The sequence below is a fragment of the Gopherus flavomarginatus genome, chromosome 1 (assembly GCF_025201925.1).
Source record: "Gopherus flavomarginatus isolate rGopFla2 chromosome 1, rGopFla2.mat.asm, whole genome shotgun sequence".
In the NCBI taxonomy this organism is placed as follows: Eukaryota; Metazoa; Chordata; order Testudines; family Testudinidae; genus Gopherus; species Gopherus flavomarginatus.
In genome coordinates, this window is record NC_066617.1 from 203237970 (window position 1) to 203257645 (window position 19676).

General features: G+C 40.0%; 1 protein-coding gene across 5 annotated transcripts in view; it reads right to left on the bottom strand.

Moving 5' to 3' along the window:
• Positions 1-3570: 3570 nt before the first annotated feature.
• Positions 3571-19676, bottom strand: part of RCAN1 (regulator of calcineurin 1) — a 123580-nt gene continuing 107474 nt past the window's right edge. For 2 of the 5 annotated variants that reach the window (XM_050929659.1, XM_050929641.1), the window contains 4 exons: positions 12352-12525; positions 11343-11432; positions 9143-9302; positions 3571-6535 (listed from right to left, as the gene is read on the bottom strand). In XM_050929659.1, coding sequence (XP_050785616.1) covers positions 6363-6535; positions 9143-9302; positions 11343-11432; positions 12352-12525 — 597 coding nt within the window. In that variant the 3' untranslated portion in view covers positions 3571-6362. Of the gene's footprint in view, positions 6536-9142; positions 9303-11342; positions 11433-12351; positions 12526-14984; positions 15257-19676 lie in introns of those variants that run through there. The other 3 variants (XM_050929670.1, XM_050929678.1, XM_050929651.1) reach the window with 3 other exon arrangements.

The following is a 19676-nucleotide window of genomic DNA, read 5'->3' on the forward strand; positions in this document are numbered from 1 at the left end:
GATACCACGATATCAGATGACAAATACAGTACACGTCTGAAAATTAACTGTTATAGAGTGCTCATTGACAGTTAAACCTCCAGGCATGTGACCCATACCATTTAATATGTTAATATATGGTATAGGAAGGTGTATGATTCTCAAGGTCCGAAGTTGTAGATTGTCCAAAATTCAAGGGATAGTAAACAAGAAGAGTGTGGATTGTCTTCAGCAAGATCATTTTATCACGAACAAGTGTAAAGTTATGCAGCTAGTGAGAAGAAATGATCAAAAGGATCAAAAGGTTGTACACATCTGGAAAAGTCACCTGTTTGACAGAAATCCGGAGGGGATAGGTAGCAAATGGATAGCTTGGGCATTCCTGGTGCAAAATGAGAAAAAGGTGGTGGCATTTGTGTGTGTTTGCAGAGAGAATTCAAAGTAGTAATAGCCCTGTTGCAACCAGACCTAGTAGACTGCATGCAGGGGGTGCACCATTTTAGGAGGAAAAAGAAAATACAAGGAACAGCCAACTATATGGCAGAAAGATTGAAGGATAAAACAAAAAAAAAAATTAGGGAGCTATATTTTTATAGGTTACAAAAGTAGACAGAAGGTCAACAGAAGAGTAAGCGATAAATAACTTCAAAGTAACAGGAAAAGTTAAAGAATATAATTATTCACAGGGTCAGAATTTGCTAGCATAAAAAAGCAATGGGATAAAGACAAGGCCTGAAGAGTTTTGACTACTGTGATGGGGCAAGGCTAGATGGCTATAGAAAAGTAGTGGGAGACAGAGATATTTAGCCCCAGGTTAAACAAATCCCTGATACCAGGATAAGTAAATGGCAACTGCTCCAGGTCAATTAAGACATCTGGGGCCAATTAAGAGCTTTCCAGAAGGCAGGGAGGATGCTAGGTTGATTGGGACACCTGAAGCCAATCAAGAGCTGGCTGAAACTCCCAGTTAGTCAGGTGGGCACATGTCAGGAGCTGTGAGAAGTGCTGTTGGAGAGACTGAGCAATACACACCATATCAGGCGCAAGGAAGGAGGCCCTGGGGTAAGGATGAAATGGATCTTGAGGAAGTGGGGGCTGCTGTGGGGAAGTAGCCCAAGGAATTGTACACATCCTGTTTCTAAACGGTCAGCTACCATAGCTGATACTATTAGGGTCCCTGGGCTGGAGCCCAGAGTAGAGGATGGGCCTGGGCTCTCCCCCTTTGCCCACGATTAATCACTGAGACTGGGAGACAACAGATTGTGCAAGGGAGGATTGCTTCTTCTCACCTCTCTCGCTGGCTTATGATGAAAATGGCTCAGTAGGCTGTGACCCTTGTCTCTACAAAGAGAAGGGTTAAGTGGAGGGTCACAGTGAGCCTCTAAGGCTAGCGAAATCCGTCAGGAAATGCAGGACCCACAAAGACAAGGACAGAGCTTTGTCACACTAGATATAAAAGTGTTCTACTGCTCCTCCATGCTACCCTTCCTATATACAAACTCCAAAAAGGAAGTGCTAGGACAGCAAAATATCATGGTTTTGAAGCCATGTCTTTTGTGGCAAAAGAGAGGAGCTTCAAGCCTTAAAAAGTGACCAGGGGAATCTCCTGTAAGCTTAATGGAGCCTCAATCTGCTGGAAGTCCAAAGAGCTGTAGGGAAAGCATTCATGGAGAATAGCTGCTTCCTGGGTCCCCCCACTCCAAGGCCTGCTGAGCCTGAAAGAGTAGGTGGGCAAAGCGTCCACTGCTTTGAGACAAGCGAGGGTGTGCTGCTTCAGCTCCACACCCTTCCTGGCCATTCATGGCACTTGATGCCCCTTTCGTTGCTTTGCTTCTCTCCCAGCCAGTGGAGATGAGCACTGGGGACCATAACAGCCAGGCATTTAGACTGACAGAGGTGGTAGGGCTCCATTATTTTAGACACTTAGATACCGATTAGAGGGGACAATTTAATGAAGTAGGCCCCAGTGCTGTAGCCATTGTTCAAGCAATGGGAGTTCTGTAGTAAAGAGATTGCAGGACTTGTTTTTTAAGTAAAATATCCTGCAATATAAAGGTGATTAGACTGGATGATGCGAAACCTCTTTCTGGCTCTGCTACCCATTAGCATGATATACAACATTCTGTAATTTATTTTCAGTGTTAATAGGGGGTCAGTGACTTACATTTTTATAAACAATACATGAATTATACTAAACAATTTGTTTGTGATAATTTTAAAATGATTATCTCCAATTTTGGTGCATTGGAGCTAATCCAAGATTGTAGTAAAAATGGGACATGGCACATGGGACATGGCCTTAAGTCAAAAAACCTATTATTTTGAAATTCAGTTCTGCATGGATAAAGTAGTATTCTACCCATTACTTTATTATTCTAACTATCTGGGGCTCCTAGGTGCAACTTGAATACTAACAAAATTATAGGTAGAGCGCTTCAACTTTAACAGAACTTGTTTTGCTAAGACATTGCTTCTAGCACAATGCAGAAGATAGTTTAACTCTGCAGGCAAGTACCATAGCTGGGATTTTTAAAGGACGTGAGCAATTCATTGGTAGTTAGGCACCTTACATCAGGCTTCTTTGACAATGCCTGCCTAAGGAATTAGAACCTGAAATAGTTAAGTACTTCTTGATGGTTAGAAATAACAGCCTGCTTAAAAATAACTTTTGCCCTATGAATTTTTGGACTCGTCTTGACTATGAGTAAGGGCTGTATTTTGTTAACACTTAAGGCACCGTACACAGCCCATCTGTACCAATTTCATTAGAATGAACACACATTGGTAACCATTCTTATATGCATGTGATTTCTTGAATGGCAGAATATCATTTTCATTTTTCTGGAGTTTCCTGACAGTGGGCGAGACTCTTATAAAAACAGACAATAAGCAAAACAGAGTGGAATTAGCCAAACACAGCAGCTTCCATGTATTTTTTTCTAAAAAGTGAACCAGTTCAAGGAGGTGTGCTAGATAAGGTGTCCAATTAATCCTGTAGTTTGAGTTGTACTTTCTGATCAAGAGCCAAATTATTCCCTGAGATGTGTATAAGTGGCTTCCACAGAATTCAACTAGAGATGCTTGTCTGTATTAGAGGCAGAACATTGCTACACACAAATATAAACAATGCCAATTGTAAGATACTGATACATCAGAGTTTCTAGGCAGAAGGCAATCTAAAAGACTGACTTACAGTGACATCAACTCCTTTCTCTACATCTTTATTTTACAATAAAAGAATTCTTGCCCTGGGTTAAGAGGTGGCCCTATAATGCATTTTGCAGGCCTTGTAATGTTTTGCAACGACTAGGCTTGCTGGCTAAGTATATGAAACTATTCAAATGCTGACACTATGAAAAATGTAATAAATCAGTTTTTAAAGAGATTAAACAATGTTGTAAAAGACTATCAAACTGGATTTCCCTGCCCCAGTAATTAATAAAATTAAATTTGGCTGGCAAGGATGTGAGCATACCAAGTAAGCGGGGACAAAGTCCTTATCCTGACATAAGTATATTTTTGGATGCTTGAAGTTTAAGCATTTTTAACACCAAAATCTTTAACTATTGTTTCATGCATAAACACCACGACTTTTATAAGTAGACAATCCAAATATTTTAATTTAAACGTCCCATACTATACAATCTTATAAAATACCAGTTTGTCATAACATAACAGCTGTTATTTTCATACAGAAACAGAGTGATCCATACCACCACATTGGTGGTGAGAGAACAGACATAGGCCAGGATACACAACCTGGGGCCAGACAGCAAGATGGGCACTTACCGTCCAGAAATCCATGTTCACAAACACAGTTGTGAGTGACAGACACTGCAGCCAGCCCAAATCATTCATAGTTCTGATTCTGAATGACTACCTTCAACCTCCGTCATGCAGAAATGTCTCAGCGTGTACCAACATTCAAAATCATGTCACTGTTTGTTTTACATTCTCTTTTCTATTGAAGATAAGTGATGCTTCTTAGCAGTCCCATAGAGGTAACAGTAACAGCACCCAGTGTCTGGGGTCTATGCTGGTAGCAGAAGAGGAGGTGGAGGAGAATGCTACAGAAATTGGGCCAAAGATTTTGTGCTGAATGAAAGGCAGATATAAAACATCTGCATCAGATCTAGCAGCAGTGTTAGAAAGCTACACTAGAGACATTTGTGTACTTCGATGTTTCTCTGGTTTGGTCATTGTATCCCGCACTTAAAAAGAACAAAATGTCATGCGTTGCAGTCTGATGTTTACACTTCAATAACACAAAGTAGCTCATGTCACCCTGTATTTATACATTATATGAAATCAGCAGTAAAACACAGCCTGACCTAAAGCTATGCTGGGTGACATTCTACACCTGCAAACTTTGTATCAAATAGCATAACATACATGGGGAGTGCATATCTCTCTCTCTCTTGCACAGATAGGAACCAAAAGTCAGCATCAGTCTGTGTGCATGCATATGTACTGTAAGTCTAATCCATCAGAATAAACCCTACAAGTTCAGACTATTACTGAGGTTTAACAGGTTTCTGTTCTCTTTGGTCACAATAACATTGTGTGTCTTGGTCAGCACAATGGTAGGCTTTTAGTAGTGTGGAGTCTATACTGTATTATCAGTTGGAATGATTGTACAAATTCATCAGTCCATACAGTATTGTATTCTTTATAATATTTGTTCTATTTCTACCCAAAAGTGTATTATGTTCGGCCTCTAAGTCAACATTAACCACAAATGGCACATAATAATGCATATCATTTTAATGCAATAACAGCTACAATGCTCATCCCGAGCCTAGTCCTACTACTAATGAAGCCAATGGCAAAGTTCTCACTGACTTCAAAAAGAGGATCAAGGTCTTTATTTCTAAAAAGATGTCTGAACCCCCAAAAGACTTCTCCTTCTGGAAGAGAAACACGTCCTCCCACAACAGTATATTTTGTCAATATATTAGAGTATTTTTAAAAAAGATTAAAATATTTCAAAGTTAGAATCTCCATTTTAAAAGCAGATTCTTGGAAACACTTGAACTGGTATAGCATGTATTTGTTTGTTATGTAAACATGACAGAAAGCCTGTACATCATTCACCACTGTCCTTAAAACAGTACCCAAACCAAACAGAATGAAAGCTTGTCTGTTCCCACAGCAAGCCATCACCTGAACTGGTAAAGCATGCATTATTACATGGTACTAAGCATTTCTAAATACCAGCCTGTTTCGGAAACAAAGCCAAAAGAGAATACATACTTATTGGACAGACATGGCTATTAGAAAAAATACAAGAGTTCAGCTAGTATAACAATCCCATCACAAATTAATGGGGAAAAGGCACTCCATCCCTCTCAAATATACCACACATCTGTCATCTATTTCACATCATGTGTTGAATCACTGTTAAAACGTGTAACTGCACCAGCTAAAATGTACAAGTTAATGTAAAGAGTAATACAGCTCAGGTTTTTGTTCCATTGCCATACTTCTCACTGAAAACTGTACATTGCTGTGAATATACAGTACAACTTTATTTACATGTTTAAGAATTTTGTTTTTCAAAAGGAGAAAAATCAAAATAATTGAACCGGTATTACTTAAAAACATATAACTTAGTTTAAATAATTTAAAATCCACTTACTTGAACAATTTTCCTATTGCACAATTTTTTCCATAACTTTGCTAGATAAAACCCCACATAAGCATTTAATAACAGATTAAAATTTTAAAAACAAATTATATTGCACCAAAATAAGGTGCTACGTGAATTGTACGTCCACTGGAAACTGGGTACCAATAAAACATACATACAGTAAGAGACCCAGGATGCTGAGAGAGAAGCATTGAAGACAACTTCCCAGATTTCAAAAAGTGTGAAGTGAGAAACTATATAGAAAATAATGCAAAGTTATTTTTGAACATCAGTAATGCACATGCACAAAACAATCTAACGTAAGAAAAATGTTTACAATTCCCAAATCTTTAAACCATCTCAGTATCACATGTACTTCACATATGTTTAGCCTATGAATTAGAGGTGTATCATGTGAGATAGAACAAAGAAAGCTTTCCCCATCTGTTTTATAATGAAGCAGCCTAGGATTCCTTAAAAAGAAGGTATCTTCAGTGATCATTTCTTTCTCAAAATGCCTTTTTCTGATCACCCTAACTCTGATCTGGAAGCCGATTTTAGGTTCCATATATATTAACCAATGTGCAGCATTAAAAACGATGAGGAAACTTCCGGTGTGTTTCTGAGTAACATTACACTGGAATTAATCCTACTACTGCTGCAGCCACTGCCACCAAAATTGTGACCTCACACTTCCATAGTAAGCATTTTTCTTGTATACGTCTACTTGAAACCCTTGAAAGTTAGAACCACTTCAGCTTAAATGAGTAGGAGTATACTCCGGCCTTCTTGTCTGAATAATTTTTGGTTTGGGTTTCTTCATGCCTTCCTCTTCTTCCTCCACTTCATTTTCCTGGTCACTCTCACATACGTGGACAACAACACTGGGAGTAGTGTCAGTTGCAGCATGGAGTTCATATTTTTCTCCTGAAAGTTAGAACATTAATAAAACTGGTCAAAAAGGCTCCATTCTGCACAGTGAGCACAGAACAAATAGTCTAAATTTAAAGAAAAAACAAACAAACAAGAGCTTGCAAATAGTATACTACTGACAAGGCAGTCTGAAGCTACGGTCTAGCAGGTCAACTTTGGCAGCAAAACTTTCACAGATTGTAGCTAAACCAACACCAAACATTTTAGGCTTCATTTTCAAAGACTGATGCTCAGCTACTTTGCACATACAACTGCATGTGTTTATATAAATGTATGGGTATTCACCGTCAGTCATGTGTTGTAGTTAGCCACTTGTGTGCACAAATGATATCCATTTGCGCATGCAGTTGTGGTTTCTCAGCATGCAAATTTTATACATCCATCTTTGATAACCAAGCCTTTTTTAGTGCATCATCAAATCAGAACCAGAGGTTTAGAAGAGACAGCAAGGATCATCTACTCTAACCTGCTGCCAAGATGCAGGATTTGTTGTGTCTAAACCATCCAAGACAGACAGCTATCCAGCCTCCTTTCAAAACCCTTCAGTGAAGGAGCTTTCATTAAGTAGTTTCTTCCACTGTCCTACTGTTCTTACAGTCAGGAAGTATTTCCTGAGATTTAATCAAAATCTTCTATGCTGCAGTTTGAACCCACTGCCTCTTGTCCTGCCCTCTGTGGCAAGAGAGACATCTTTTCTCCATCTTTTTTATGGCAGCCTTTCAAGTATTTGAAGACTGCAGTCATGTCCTCACATCATCTACGCTGTTCCAAACTAAACATACCCAGTTCCTTCAGCCTTTGCTCATATGGCTTGCATTCTATCCCTTTGATTATCTTTGTTGCTTGCCTCTGGATCCTTTCCAGTTTCTCTATAACCTTTCTATACAGCAGTGACTAATACTGGACACACAACTCCAGAAGAAGACTAACCAGCACCAAGCAGAGCAGTACTATCACCTCCTGTGACTTGCATGCTACGCCTCTGTTATTGCAACCTAAAATTGCATTTGCTTTTTTTGCAACATCACATTGTTCACTCATGTTAAGGTTGTGATCCACCACAACTACCAGATCTTCTCAGCAGTGCTGCTTCCAAGCCAGTTATCCCCCATTCTGTACTTGTGCATATGGTTTTTCTTCCCAAAGTATAGCACCTTACATTTGTTGTCCATAGCCCAGTTCTCCAATTTATCAAGATCCCTTTGAATTTCAGCTCTAACCTCCAAAGTGTTTGCAAACCTACCAGGTGTGTCTCATCCGCAAAATTTGAACAGTATGATCAAATCTGACCATTCAGGAGAACTGTCCATCTCCATACCATGAAGATTTAAAACCACAGAAGCAGATTTTTTCCAAGGCTTCCACTGGCAGAAGTTAATGAAGTTAGATATGGTTTTGATCAGCAAAACCTAAAGGGCTGAATTCTGCCCTCGGATTCCTATGTAATAACAGAACTGGCTAGAAGGGATTTTACAGCATTTAGATATGTTGTGTTATAATTTTGTTATGTCCATTGATTAGTCATTTGACAGTGTCCATCAGAAACAATTTTACAATTTATTATTTTCAAATACCTTTTCTGTAGGAGAGGGAGGTAGGGGAAAGAAACCAGCACTCATATTTCTAAATGTGTTCCTCTGGTCACTTTCTTCTGTTCCACTCAATTTGGTATGCTTTATCCTCATGCTTTTAAGACCTCAGTATCTTAGCTGTTGCATCACCATGCAAACTGTGGTGCTTGAGACATCAACTATTTTAGGAACCAATGAGCAAGCCAAGCTGGATAGTCTGTAAGGTGTCCCTTGCACAGGTTTTCCCAAATAGTTCTACCGAGAACTGATGAGAGCTCCCACAGAACAAAGAAGCCAGCTCTGCACTTAAATGGGAGCCAGGCTCTTAGAGCTTCCTCTATTCCCCTCTGCCACTGACTCACTGTATAAGTCACTTACCCTCTCTGATGTCAAAAAAAACCCTCTATCAAATGGATATAGCACGTCACAGTGGTGTGACACTTAATATGTGCAACATCTGCAAATCCTCTGATGAAAGTATCTAGAGATATGTACATTATTAATTTACTGTCACATGGTTGAACAACAGCAACACTGCTTAAGAAAACGAGGCAGTTATATAGTTAAAATATAAATATTTTACAAGTTTCATTTATTTCTTGGGAAACTTAGGTTACAGTTATAATTTTATTTTAAATCTTGGCATAAAAAAAGTAAGTAGCTTCGCTAAAACTACTGGCTGGTCAGACCTAATTAAAACATTTAGAAAAATGAGTAGTATGCAGTATGTAAAGTCATGACCTTCATGAGATTAGCAAATTTTAATGCAATTCATGCTGTATGGCTCAGCAAGAACGTTTTGTTCTGGCAAGGATATTTCTATGGAAATTTTTATCTTTTTGATACAAAAAAAGTGATTTCAGAAAACAATCCTTGACATGAAAAACTTGAGTGTTTTCTGTAGTTAGTAATTTAATTGATAATGAACAGATCTCTTTGGGGGGGGAGATTTTTGAATTATTACTAATATTCCAAGGCATTTTTTACTCAAGCACAAGTATTAAAACTTCAAGCTCAGAATTCTTCTTACCTGGCCCTAGCTTGGAGATAGCATAGAGAAGGTCATAGTTAATGACTGGCGTAGCATCTTCTACTTGTTTCCAACCAACAGGAGGAGAGGCTGGAGGTGAAATCAAAAACTGTTTGTCTGGTTTTGGTGGAGCCAAACGTGAGCTTCCAATGTGCAAAGTCTGGAAGAATAAAACAAACTTAACTATTACTTTTAATTTTCTATCAATCAGTCATTTGCATGGAATTTTACATTTGAACAGATATCGCACTACAACAAGCACTTAAAGTGGCAGTATGTAACAATGTGTGATAACATATCAAACATACAAATTTAAAACCACCATGCTGACAAAACATGCAGGGAAATGTGCACATCTGCTTTTTTGTTTTGTTTTGTTTTTGTTTTAATATATAGTTATTTCATCAGAGAAAAATCTTGCTCCTAAAAGACCGAAATAGAGGGAAATTAAACAGAGGCTGTAAGGTCCCCAGGTTCCAAAGCTATAACTATCACTACTCAAGCTGCCAATATGTTGTCAGTACAAATCCCTGTAGCATCTTTAAAGATATAAACGTATATATTAAACACCTCAAACTAAACTAATTAACACAAGGGACACAATATTAGTACAGTAAAAACTTTTAAAATCTGGCATGTTGGGATAATGGGGGATGCCAGTAAGTGAAAAATGCTGGTTCAGAAAGAGGGAGTTTGGGTGCAGGTTCCCATCAGGTTCCATTGGTTCCCAGCCAGTGGGAGCTGTGGAGCCAGTGGGCAGGGCAGGGGCAGTGCGGAGAGCTGTCTGCTGGACCTCTGCCTAGGAGTAGCTGGGACAGGTCGTTGCTTGGAAGAGCATCCTGAGATAAGCGCCCCTTCCCGCCCCTGGATCCTGCACTCAAACTCCCTCCCAGAGCCCATGCCCACACTCCCTCTCACGTCCCATCCCCTACTCTCGCACCCCGAACGCCTTGTGGCCGTTCTCTACCTAGGAATGGCCGGGACATGTCGCCGCTACTGGGGAACCACGTGGAACCAGGTAGGGAGCCTGCCGGCCCCGCACCAACCAGACAATAAACCGGACTTTCTATCGAGATCAGAAATGCCCGTTTATAGAGCTTTCCAGCTGGTACAGGGCCAGATACTACAGCTTTTACTGTACTAGTTATTGGGATTTAATTCAATAAAGCCTTCCATTCCATTAAATAAATATATTTGAAGCAGCCACAGAATCTTCTGTAGCTGCACTGTAGTGATGCAGAATATCTAGGGAGTGTTGCTAACAATTTGGCAATGAGAAGACATGCTTTCGGTGACATATCCTCCTCCCCCTCCAGTGAAATCTTAGCTATTTTGTTTTTAAAAACCATCTTGGTTTTATGATGATTAAATTAAATCTGAAATTAAAAATTTGCCTTTTTTGTCATTACTGACACCAATATAATCTTGCTTGGAAACAGAAGGAGCTATAAAAATGACCCTGGATATCTTTAAGTGTCTCATTAGGAGTTCTGGGGTTACTAGATTTTCAATTAGTAGTGATGCAGAATATCTAGGGAGTGTTGCTAACAATTTGGCAATGAGAAGACATGCTTTCGGTGACATATCCTCCTCCCCCTCCAGTGAAATCTTAGCTATTTTGTTTTTAAAAACCATCTTGGTTTTATGATGATTAAATTAAATCTGAAATTAAAAATTTGCCTTTTTTGTCATTACTGACACCAATATAATCTTCCTTGGAAACAGAAGGAGCTATAAAAATGACCCTCGATATCTTTAAGTGTCTCATTAGGAGTTCTGGGGTTACTAGATTTTCAATTAAAGCTGGCTGAAAAGTGTCAATTTCTTCAACAGAAAAAGTATTTCCAATAAAATGGAAGTTTTTGCAACAGTATTTCATTTTGATTGAGATTGATGAAATTTTTCATAACATTATGAAAAAAAAGAAGCTAGGAAGAGATGAACACTCCCCTTTTTCAGTAGAAAAAAATTAAAGTAGTGAGAGAAAATAGTTTTTATATTCAATAAAATATTCCGAAAAGTAGTTGAAATTTTACAAAATATACTCCTCCCCTTGTTTACGCAACCAGCTCTTGGTATGACACAGTGTTGAGTACTAGATGTTTGCCTGTCTTGGGATAAAGGGGAGACAATACACAAGCAGGCAGAAACCTAACATATCCATTAGCCTCCAAACACTCCCAAGTTTGGAGAGACCTACTTGATGTTTTCTCCCAGAGTTTCTCTGGGGTTTACCCAGGAAGGACAACTCTGCTTTATGGTGTGGGGGGAGGAAGGAGGTCAGAAACTGCTGTAAAAAAAGGGCTCGGTGGTCAGCTTTGCAGCAATGACTCCCTCCCCTCCCCCCTAAGAATGAGAGATCTGAAATGCATAAAGGTATGAAACCTGGGTGGGGCATCTCTCTTTGTTCCATGCAGGGAGGAAGCCAGCATCCACCCTCCCTCCCCTATTGGAAGTGAATGGCAGGCTAGGTTAGGACCTGCTGGGGGCATTACGCTAGTTGCTCCTTTTAAAGGGGGTCTGGGAAGGAATTTTTCCCACACCACCAGAACTGGCTTTGGTGGAATGTTTTTTTCGCCTTCCCCACAGCGGGTGTGAGGGAGGACCTCTTCTAGTGAGGAGAAGAAAAGGTGGCAGGCCATATGTCGCAACTTATTTTGTAAGGTTGGGAGGATGGTCAGTGCAGGTACTCCATAGGGAAGGCAGCCAGTGACCAGATAAATGGCCTGGTAAAAGGACTTAAAAGGAGGTACTGGATAAAGGAACAGAACAGGGGAGGGGCTTGGGGGACTCCTCTGATTGGTATAGCAGGGAGCCAACCTCCCCCACATTCTCATAGCCCACCTTAACCCTATTACAAGGGTGATGGATGGTAAGGTCCAAGCCATGGGTTGGTTGGGGGGACCTGGATGGAAACAAAGGAGGGCTGGTGGAAGCCCCGGAGAACTGATTTGAATAAGCAGGTATTTGCCTGCACGGTACACTTTATGTGCTGGGTAGTCCCAGACATCTATATAATAAAGTTGCGGCCTAATTAAAATCCATAACAAGTGTCTCCTGTCCTTCTTGCAGTTTACCCAGACAATCAATTTGGTCACTAATGAATGTTACATAATTTTTTTAAAGACCTGTGAAAAGTTGTACTACAACAGCATAAGACTCAATGGCAAAATGATTACATTTACACCGAAATGCTTGGTAAAACATACCTGAGCAAAATACAGTTTTATTTCCTTTCCAAGAAATTCAGTCTTATGTAGCTGGATTCTAGCATCTGCTGCTGATAAAGGGTTGCTGAAGTTTATTCGTACTCTTTTGAAGCTCTTAAAATACTGAAAGGTGATATCTTTGTCATATGTTCTAAAGAGAGATTCAAATTTGGCCTGTAAATAAATAAATAAATACATATTTATTTATTTATTACTACAAAACAAGCCATATACATGTCACATCCCTTTTTTCTTGTCATTTATTCTCACTCCCTCAAGGACAATTGGTGATTATGATGGTTAATAGCAGCATGCTAAAATATTTTAGCAGATAATACAGTAAGCCATTCAAAATAAACCAATCGTTTATTTACAACACAGCAGCTGCTTTTTTTCTTGCTGAAATAATACTGCCTTCAAGGTAGAAGAAAAGATTACAAAAAAAGTTAAATATGTTGCATGTCTACTGACTTCTGACTCCATTTTATGGCATGCAAAAAAAGATCTATTCACAAGTCATGAAGATCATGGAGTTTTAATTGCTTAGTTTAGTTTATATAGAAATATCTATAAAAAGTAAATTGAGGGTCAGAAGTCCTTACTCAAGTAAAACTCCTGTTCGGTAGACATGAAAACTGAATATTGTGCTGTACTAAAATATGCTTGCTTTTAAGGTAACCAGACACCTCAGTAATGTTATGACATATGAAAACTATTTTTTGTACTTGCTTTTAATTTAGGGAAATGAAGTGTGCTTAAGAAAACTTCAGTTATAATGACACACAGTAATTCTATAACACCCTCCATCTATGGATCTCAAAGACCTTTAAAAATGAAGACTCAACTCCTTTAAGTAAAGGAAGTATTGTTCTAATTACGCAGACGTGGAAACAGAGGTGAGGGCCTTGCCGAAAGTTAAAACAGTACATTTGTTGCAGAGTGGGAACAGAACCCAGCCCTTCTAACTCCGAAACCTTGTACTTTTATCGCTGTGGCCCAATGACTTAGCCATCCTATCTGGATGACAGTACGAGAGTAAGTCCATCAAAAGTTGGCAGTCTGACTGACTATTTGTGTAACTAATGTTTGAGCTTTTAGAGCACATGGGGCAGCTATCCAAACCAAACTCAGCTATTTTTACATTATTTATGAAGAATGTTTCCATTTTTACTTCAGGGTGCTGAGGGGAGGGGAAGCGAAAAATGAGTCTATGGTTGGCATGCTTGCTGTTGCAGACTTATTTTAAGCACAATGACTCGCTATGTACAGCCCTTAGTAGTAAGTTATGTTTTATGTATTGACATTTTATATGTTACTATTTCACAGAATCTTACTGATCAGAATGTTCTGACTTCATGTTCATCTTTCAACTGCATTCAGTTTAATCATTGAGTTTTGGATGAGGCTACATAGAAGGGTATAACAAAATAGCGTAATAAATTGTTTTCTAGAACACTTAATTTTATTATTCTCTTATATAAACCTTTGGTTATAGTTTTTATTTCAGCTAAGTATGGTATTAACTCACAACAACTTGCTACTGATATCCCAAGACTAAGTAACAAATACTTATTAGACAAAAGCCAAATATTTCATGAATGCATGTTAACTCAAAACTGTCCTGTCTCTTGTTGAGCTACACTTAGTGTTCTAATAAAAGCAAGTTGTATGTAAACTCCAAGTAGTTTTAATACAATTCTCAAAAATAGAACCTTTAGCACAGGAATTACTTGTTATTGTTAGCTTTCTACACTGGAAAGAAAGCTGCTTTGTATTTCTGAAATCTAAGCCTGTATTTATCTTTTTTCTATATTACACTACTTGGTGCACCAATACCTCATTCATATCTATTCAGAAAAACAGTTTGGTCTATAATTCAGAATTCATATGCACCACTAAACCTTTGGAGACCTTCTGCATGATTAATGAAATGTATGGTACCTTCAATTTTATGTTAGCCAAAAAGAAAAGTCTGCAGCATTATAAAATACCTCACAGATCCAACTTCCAGATGAAATCAGATGTTAGCATCAGTGTCTACTAATAAAATCCAATTGTTTTGTGCCTGACAGGTATCTTAAGACAGCTAATCAATAATTCACTGCTGTAAGTCCAACATTTGTGTGTTTGTTACTCCTTCATTCTCATCAGTTAGATAACTGGAGTGATTGTATTATGTAGCATTCCAACACTACAGCAGTATCACCAATCGCAACAATTACAGTGCTACACCATGTAATTTAAACATCTTCATATATTCTAATATAAATGATCCTATTAGCAACATTTTAAATCTGAACATTATTGAAAATGCCTTCAAATGACATTTTTTCAACTCATACTCACACATATATAAACACAGTATTTTTATGGATGGACTACAAGTATTTGAAAAAGCAGAAGATAAAGATCTTAATGTATCACATGGAATTTAAGACTGAAACATAACTTATGAAATACACATTTGCAGACTACAACCTGTTAACCTCTGAAATAGTTCTTCCCTACTTCTTAAGCATTATCTGTTTAATGTTTTAAACAGCACAGTATTTTTCAACTATTTCAGAACAGCACCTATCCTCCAGTATTTAAGCAGTTAACAGAACTAAAACTCAACTTTTAAAAAGCCTTACCCTCATTTCAATTTGATTGAAGACATCGCTGTCTGCCACATAGGCAATTAGGGAACCAAAACTGTAGTTAAGGTTCCTAAAATGCATTTTGTGCTTCACTAAAGCAACGTTAGCAGTTCAACACAAATCCAAGGCAATTACTTTTAAGGAAGCTCTCGGTTCTGTAGACTGTGTTTATAAAGGAAAAAGTCCAACCCCCTCAAAAAAGCTTTCAGTCCATCCCGTAAGTGACAGCAAATTCCTGAACAAAGTCCTGCATGCTTTAAGGCAGGCAGGGACAAAATGTGAGCGTCTACTGGAAAGAGGTGAGATCAGCACATTAGTCAGCTTTCCTATGCTAATTAACTTTTCTTTGGAAGATGGAAAAAACAGCTGAGGTTTGCACAGCAGCTGCTTTATCAACTCCTCTTGCAGCATAGTTTCCACTGGTAGTAATTCCATTCAGCACTCAGACAACATGCTCTTCACTTGAATGGGCCAACCCATCTTAAGATGGAAAATGTTACTGCTACAGGACCAATGTCAGTGTTACAGTAATAAGCAGTAATTAGCCAGCAGGGAAATTTCAAGACTTTGCAAACCAGAAAACAAATCCCTCAGTAAATTTAGTCCTTGTACTTTCCGAAAACATACAAGAAGTTTTAAATTGGGGATTAGAGGAAATTTATTTTGAAAAATCTTTTTTTCCAATGAAATATTTTATAGTGGAAATTCATTTTGAAATACTTTTTCCAATTAAACTTTATGGAGTAATTTCCTGCTTCCACTTTATTTGATTCTCTTATGGTCTCAAGGTCCTGTAATATGAAATCATACAACAGCTCAATTAGTAGTTTACTACTAGGATTTTAATACAAAACTCTAATTCTCATTGCTGTAAAACCATAACGCCTACACTTATATCTCCTGTTCAATGAATTCAGAGTGTTGTCTGGAGAAAGTTTCCAGGGAACAGAGAAGATGGAGATATTTAAACCAAGGCTATTTAAGTCACTAACTTAAAATATTTATATCAAATCAGATGAAGCCTTTGTAAAGCTAATTTGAAAATCTGTGCTATTGCAACTATAAATTTTAATCTAATGAACAAAATTACAAATTTTTTTTTAGTTTACTTTAGAATAAAATATACTACAACTAAGGTACAGTCAAACCTCGCAATAACGCGCCACCCTATAACACGAAATCACATAACGCGATCATAGGTTGGCTCCTCTTTAAGGTATAATACAGTACTGTACTAGTGGTCCCCAAACCATCGCAGGGGAGAGAAGCTGCAGCCCTGCACCTGCTGTGGACAGAGAACTCCGAGGGTGCGGGTGCCAGTGCTCTCTGTCCCCAGAAGAGGCAGGGCCGCAGCTTCTCTCCGGCTTCTCCGGGGCTGTGGGCGCCGGTGCTCTCTGTCCCTGGCAGGCAGGACTGGCTTTAGGAAGTGGGGGGCCCAATTCAAACAGTTTCGACGGGGCTCCGGCAGGGATGACAAAGAAAATAAAAAACCCCACATGCAAAAAAACCAAAACAAAAACAAAAAAACATGTGGGGCTTGTACTCACCGGGCGGTGCTCCAAGTCTTCGGCGGCACTTCGAGGGCAGTTCCTTCACTCACTCCAGGTCTTTGGAGGCACTGAAGGACCCACTGCTGAAGTGCTGCCGAAGACCCGGAGGGCTGCCAGGTGAGTAAAAATTAAAAAGGCGCCTCTAGCCAGGAAAGGGATTCTCACTGGGCGTGGAGTCCTCTTAGGCGCAGGGTCCGATTCGGGGGAATTGGTGGAATTAGTCTAAAGCCCTCTTTGCTGGCAGGCATGGGGCCAGGGCGTCTCTCTGGCTTCAAAAGAAGCTGCGGCCCCATGCCTGCCAGGGACAGAGAGCACTGGCGCCCGCAGCCCTGGGAGTTCTCTGTCCCCGGCAGGCAGGGGGCCGCAGCTCCTCTCCCGTGCCGGGCACTAGGGGGCGCATATCAATGCACGCGTTGGGGACCATTGACAAACTGGTTTGAAACCCCACTATACTGCGACCCTGCATTTAGCGCGATGGAAGTTTTTGGACCCCAAACATTGTGTTATAACTGGGTTTCACTGTATCTATTTGAATTTTACAAAGCAGCTACAGGCAAAAAACAAAACAAGGACGATTAAGAGTTTGTAGGACAAGGACTAAAACCAGCACATAACTTTACTCAAATGAAGAGTCCCTTTGATTTCAGTGGGACTACTCATCAGCTCAGTTAAGTATGTGCACAAGTATTTGCAGCCCCAGAGGCTAAAAGTTCTTAATATGTGTACAAAATCTTTGTCACTTCAAAACAAAACTGCTTTACCTTTTTTACACTTTCAATACATTAAATTACTGTAAAATATTTTGTACACAGGCCAAAGTTTTCAAAACTATGAGCCTAAAATTAGGCTCTCAAGCCCATATATAGACACTTAATGGTGAAATTTTCAAAAGCACAAATTGCACTGAGTTCATCTGAGAAAAGCCTTGCTCCATCCCCTCTGGAACCCCTCTTCAGGTAGTTGAGGGCTGCTATCAAATCCCCCCTCTTCTCTTCTGCAGACTAATAAGCTCAGTTCCCTCAGCCTCTCCTCGTAAGTCATGTGCCCCAGCCCCCTAATAGTTTTTGTTGCTGTCCGCTGGACTCTCCAATTCATCCACATCCTTTCTATAGTGGGATGCCCAAAATTCGATGCAATACTCCAGATGTGGCCTCACCAGTGCCGAACAGAGGGGAATAATCACTTCCCCCAATCTGCTGGCAATGCTCCTACTAATGCAGCCCATTACGCCGTTAGCCTTCTTGGCAACAAGGACTCATATCCAGCTTCTCATCCTCTGTAATCCCCAGGTCCTTTTCTGCAGAACTGCTGCTTAGCAAGTCGGTCCCCCAGCCTGTAGCAGTGCATGGGATTCTTTCATCCGAAGTGCAGGACTCTGCACTTGTCCTTGTTGAACCTCATCAGATTTCTTTTAGCCCAGTCTCCTCTAGGTCACCCTCGCACGTACAGCCAGGTAGGGAGCCTGCCACCAACCGGACTATAAACCGGACTTCCAAATGAAGATCAGAAATGCTGGTTTACAGTGCTTTCTGGCTGGTGAAGTGCCGGATAACACAGCTTTTACTGTAAAAACCTTCCAAGACAGGAAAACATTAAATGCTCTGATTTGATACCTAATTGCAAGTTATATAAAAATATTAACGTCAGCATTTTCTTTGCCAGTAATGCCTGCCATTTTCATCATATGGAGTGAACAAAAGTATTTTAAGAACTCTAAAGGCAAGAATACCTCTTTGAATATTACATATATATCCCAAACCCCACTTACTTCAAAAGTGAATGACTCATTTAAAAATTTCTCTATACTGATACACCCAGAAATCCAGCTTTCAGCAATGAACTGAACAAGTCAACTTAAAATCACAACTGTGATATCACAGCATTAACTGACCACATACTTAGTCAATTTATTCTAGTTCTTACTGTAGAGTTATATATTCAGTTTATTTCTACTCAGAAACTGGTTTTTCCTGAATATCACCTTCATGGTATAGTAAGTGTATTAGTAGTAGTCTTCCCAAAGCATGATGTTGTATTAGAATGTGGTGGGTCAGCTAAGAGACAAGACTTTTTGACTGTGTAACAACTATTCTAGATACAGTAACTCCTCGCTCAACATTGCTATGTTCCCAAAAGACTATATTTTACATCACACACACAGTATACGTTTTAAACAATTTAATACTGTGCACAGCAATGATGATTATGAAGCTTGGTTGAGGTGGTGAAGTCAGAGGGTGGGATATTTCCCAGGGAATGCCTTACCGCTAAGTGATGAACTAGTAGTCGGCTCAGTCCTCAAGGGTTAACATACTGTTGCTAATGTAGCCTCACACTCTACAAGGCAGCACGAATGGAGGGAGGGGAGATAACGTGGCAGAGAGAGACAGAGACACACACAGTGTGTGAGAGAGACTTCCATTGCCCCTTTAAGGATGCTGACCCCACTTTAAGTACATTGCCTTTTTAAGTAGGCTAGCAAATTGAGACAGCAGCTGCTGCCAGCAAGCTCCCTCAGTCCTGAGCCCTGTAGCATCCCCTCCCACCCCCCATGGAGATAAGGTACAGGAGATAGGGGGGCACCCTGACATTAGCACTCCTCATACCCTCCTGCACAGCAAGCAAGAGGCTCCCGGGAGCAGCTCCAAGGCAGAGGGCAGGAGCAGCACACAGCAGTGGGGGGAGGGACAGCTGAACTGTCGACAATTGATAGCCTGCTGGGCAGCTGCTGCACAGGGAACTTAGGGGAGTGGGGAGCTAATAAGGGGCTGCTGGTCCACTCTGGTTCCAAGCCCCCATCAGCTAGCTCCAAAGGGCTGCTGTTTTTGCAAGGAGGGGACAAAGCAGGCAGCTGCCAAACAATGTTATAAGGGAGCATGGCACAACTTTAAACGAGCATGCTCCCTAATTGATGGGCAACATAACAATGAAACAACGTTAACCGGGATGACTAAGGCCTTGGCTACACTCACACTTTACAGCGCTGCAACTGGGGTGTGAAAAAACACCCCCCATAGCGCTTCAAGATACAGCGCTGTAAAGCGTCAGTGTAATCAGGGCAGCAGTGCTGGGAGCGCGGCTCCCAGCGCTGCACGCTACACCCGTAAGGGATGTGGTTTACATGCAGCGCTGGGAG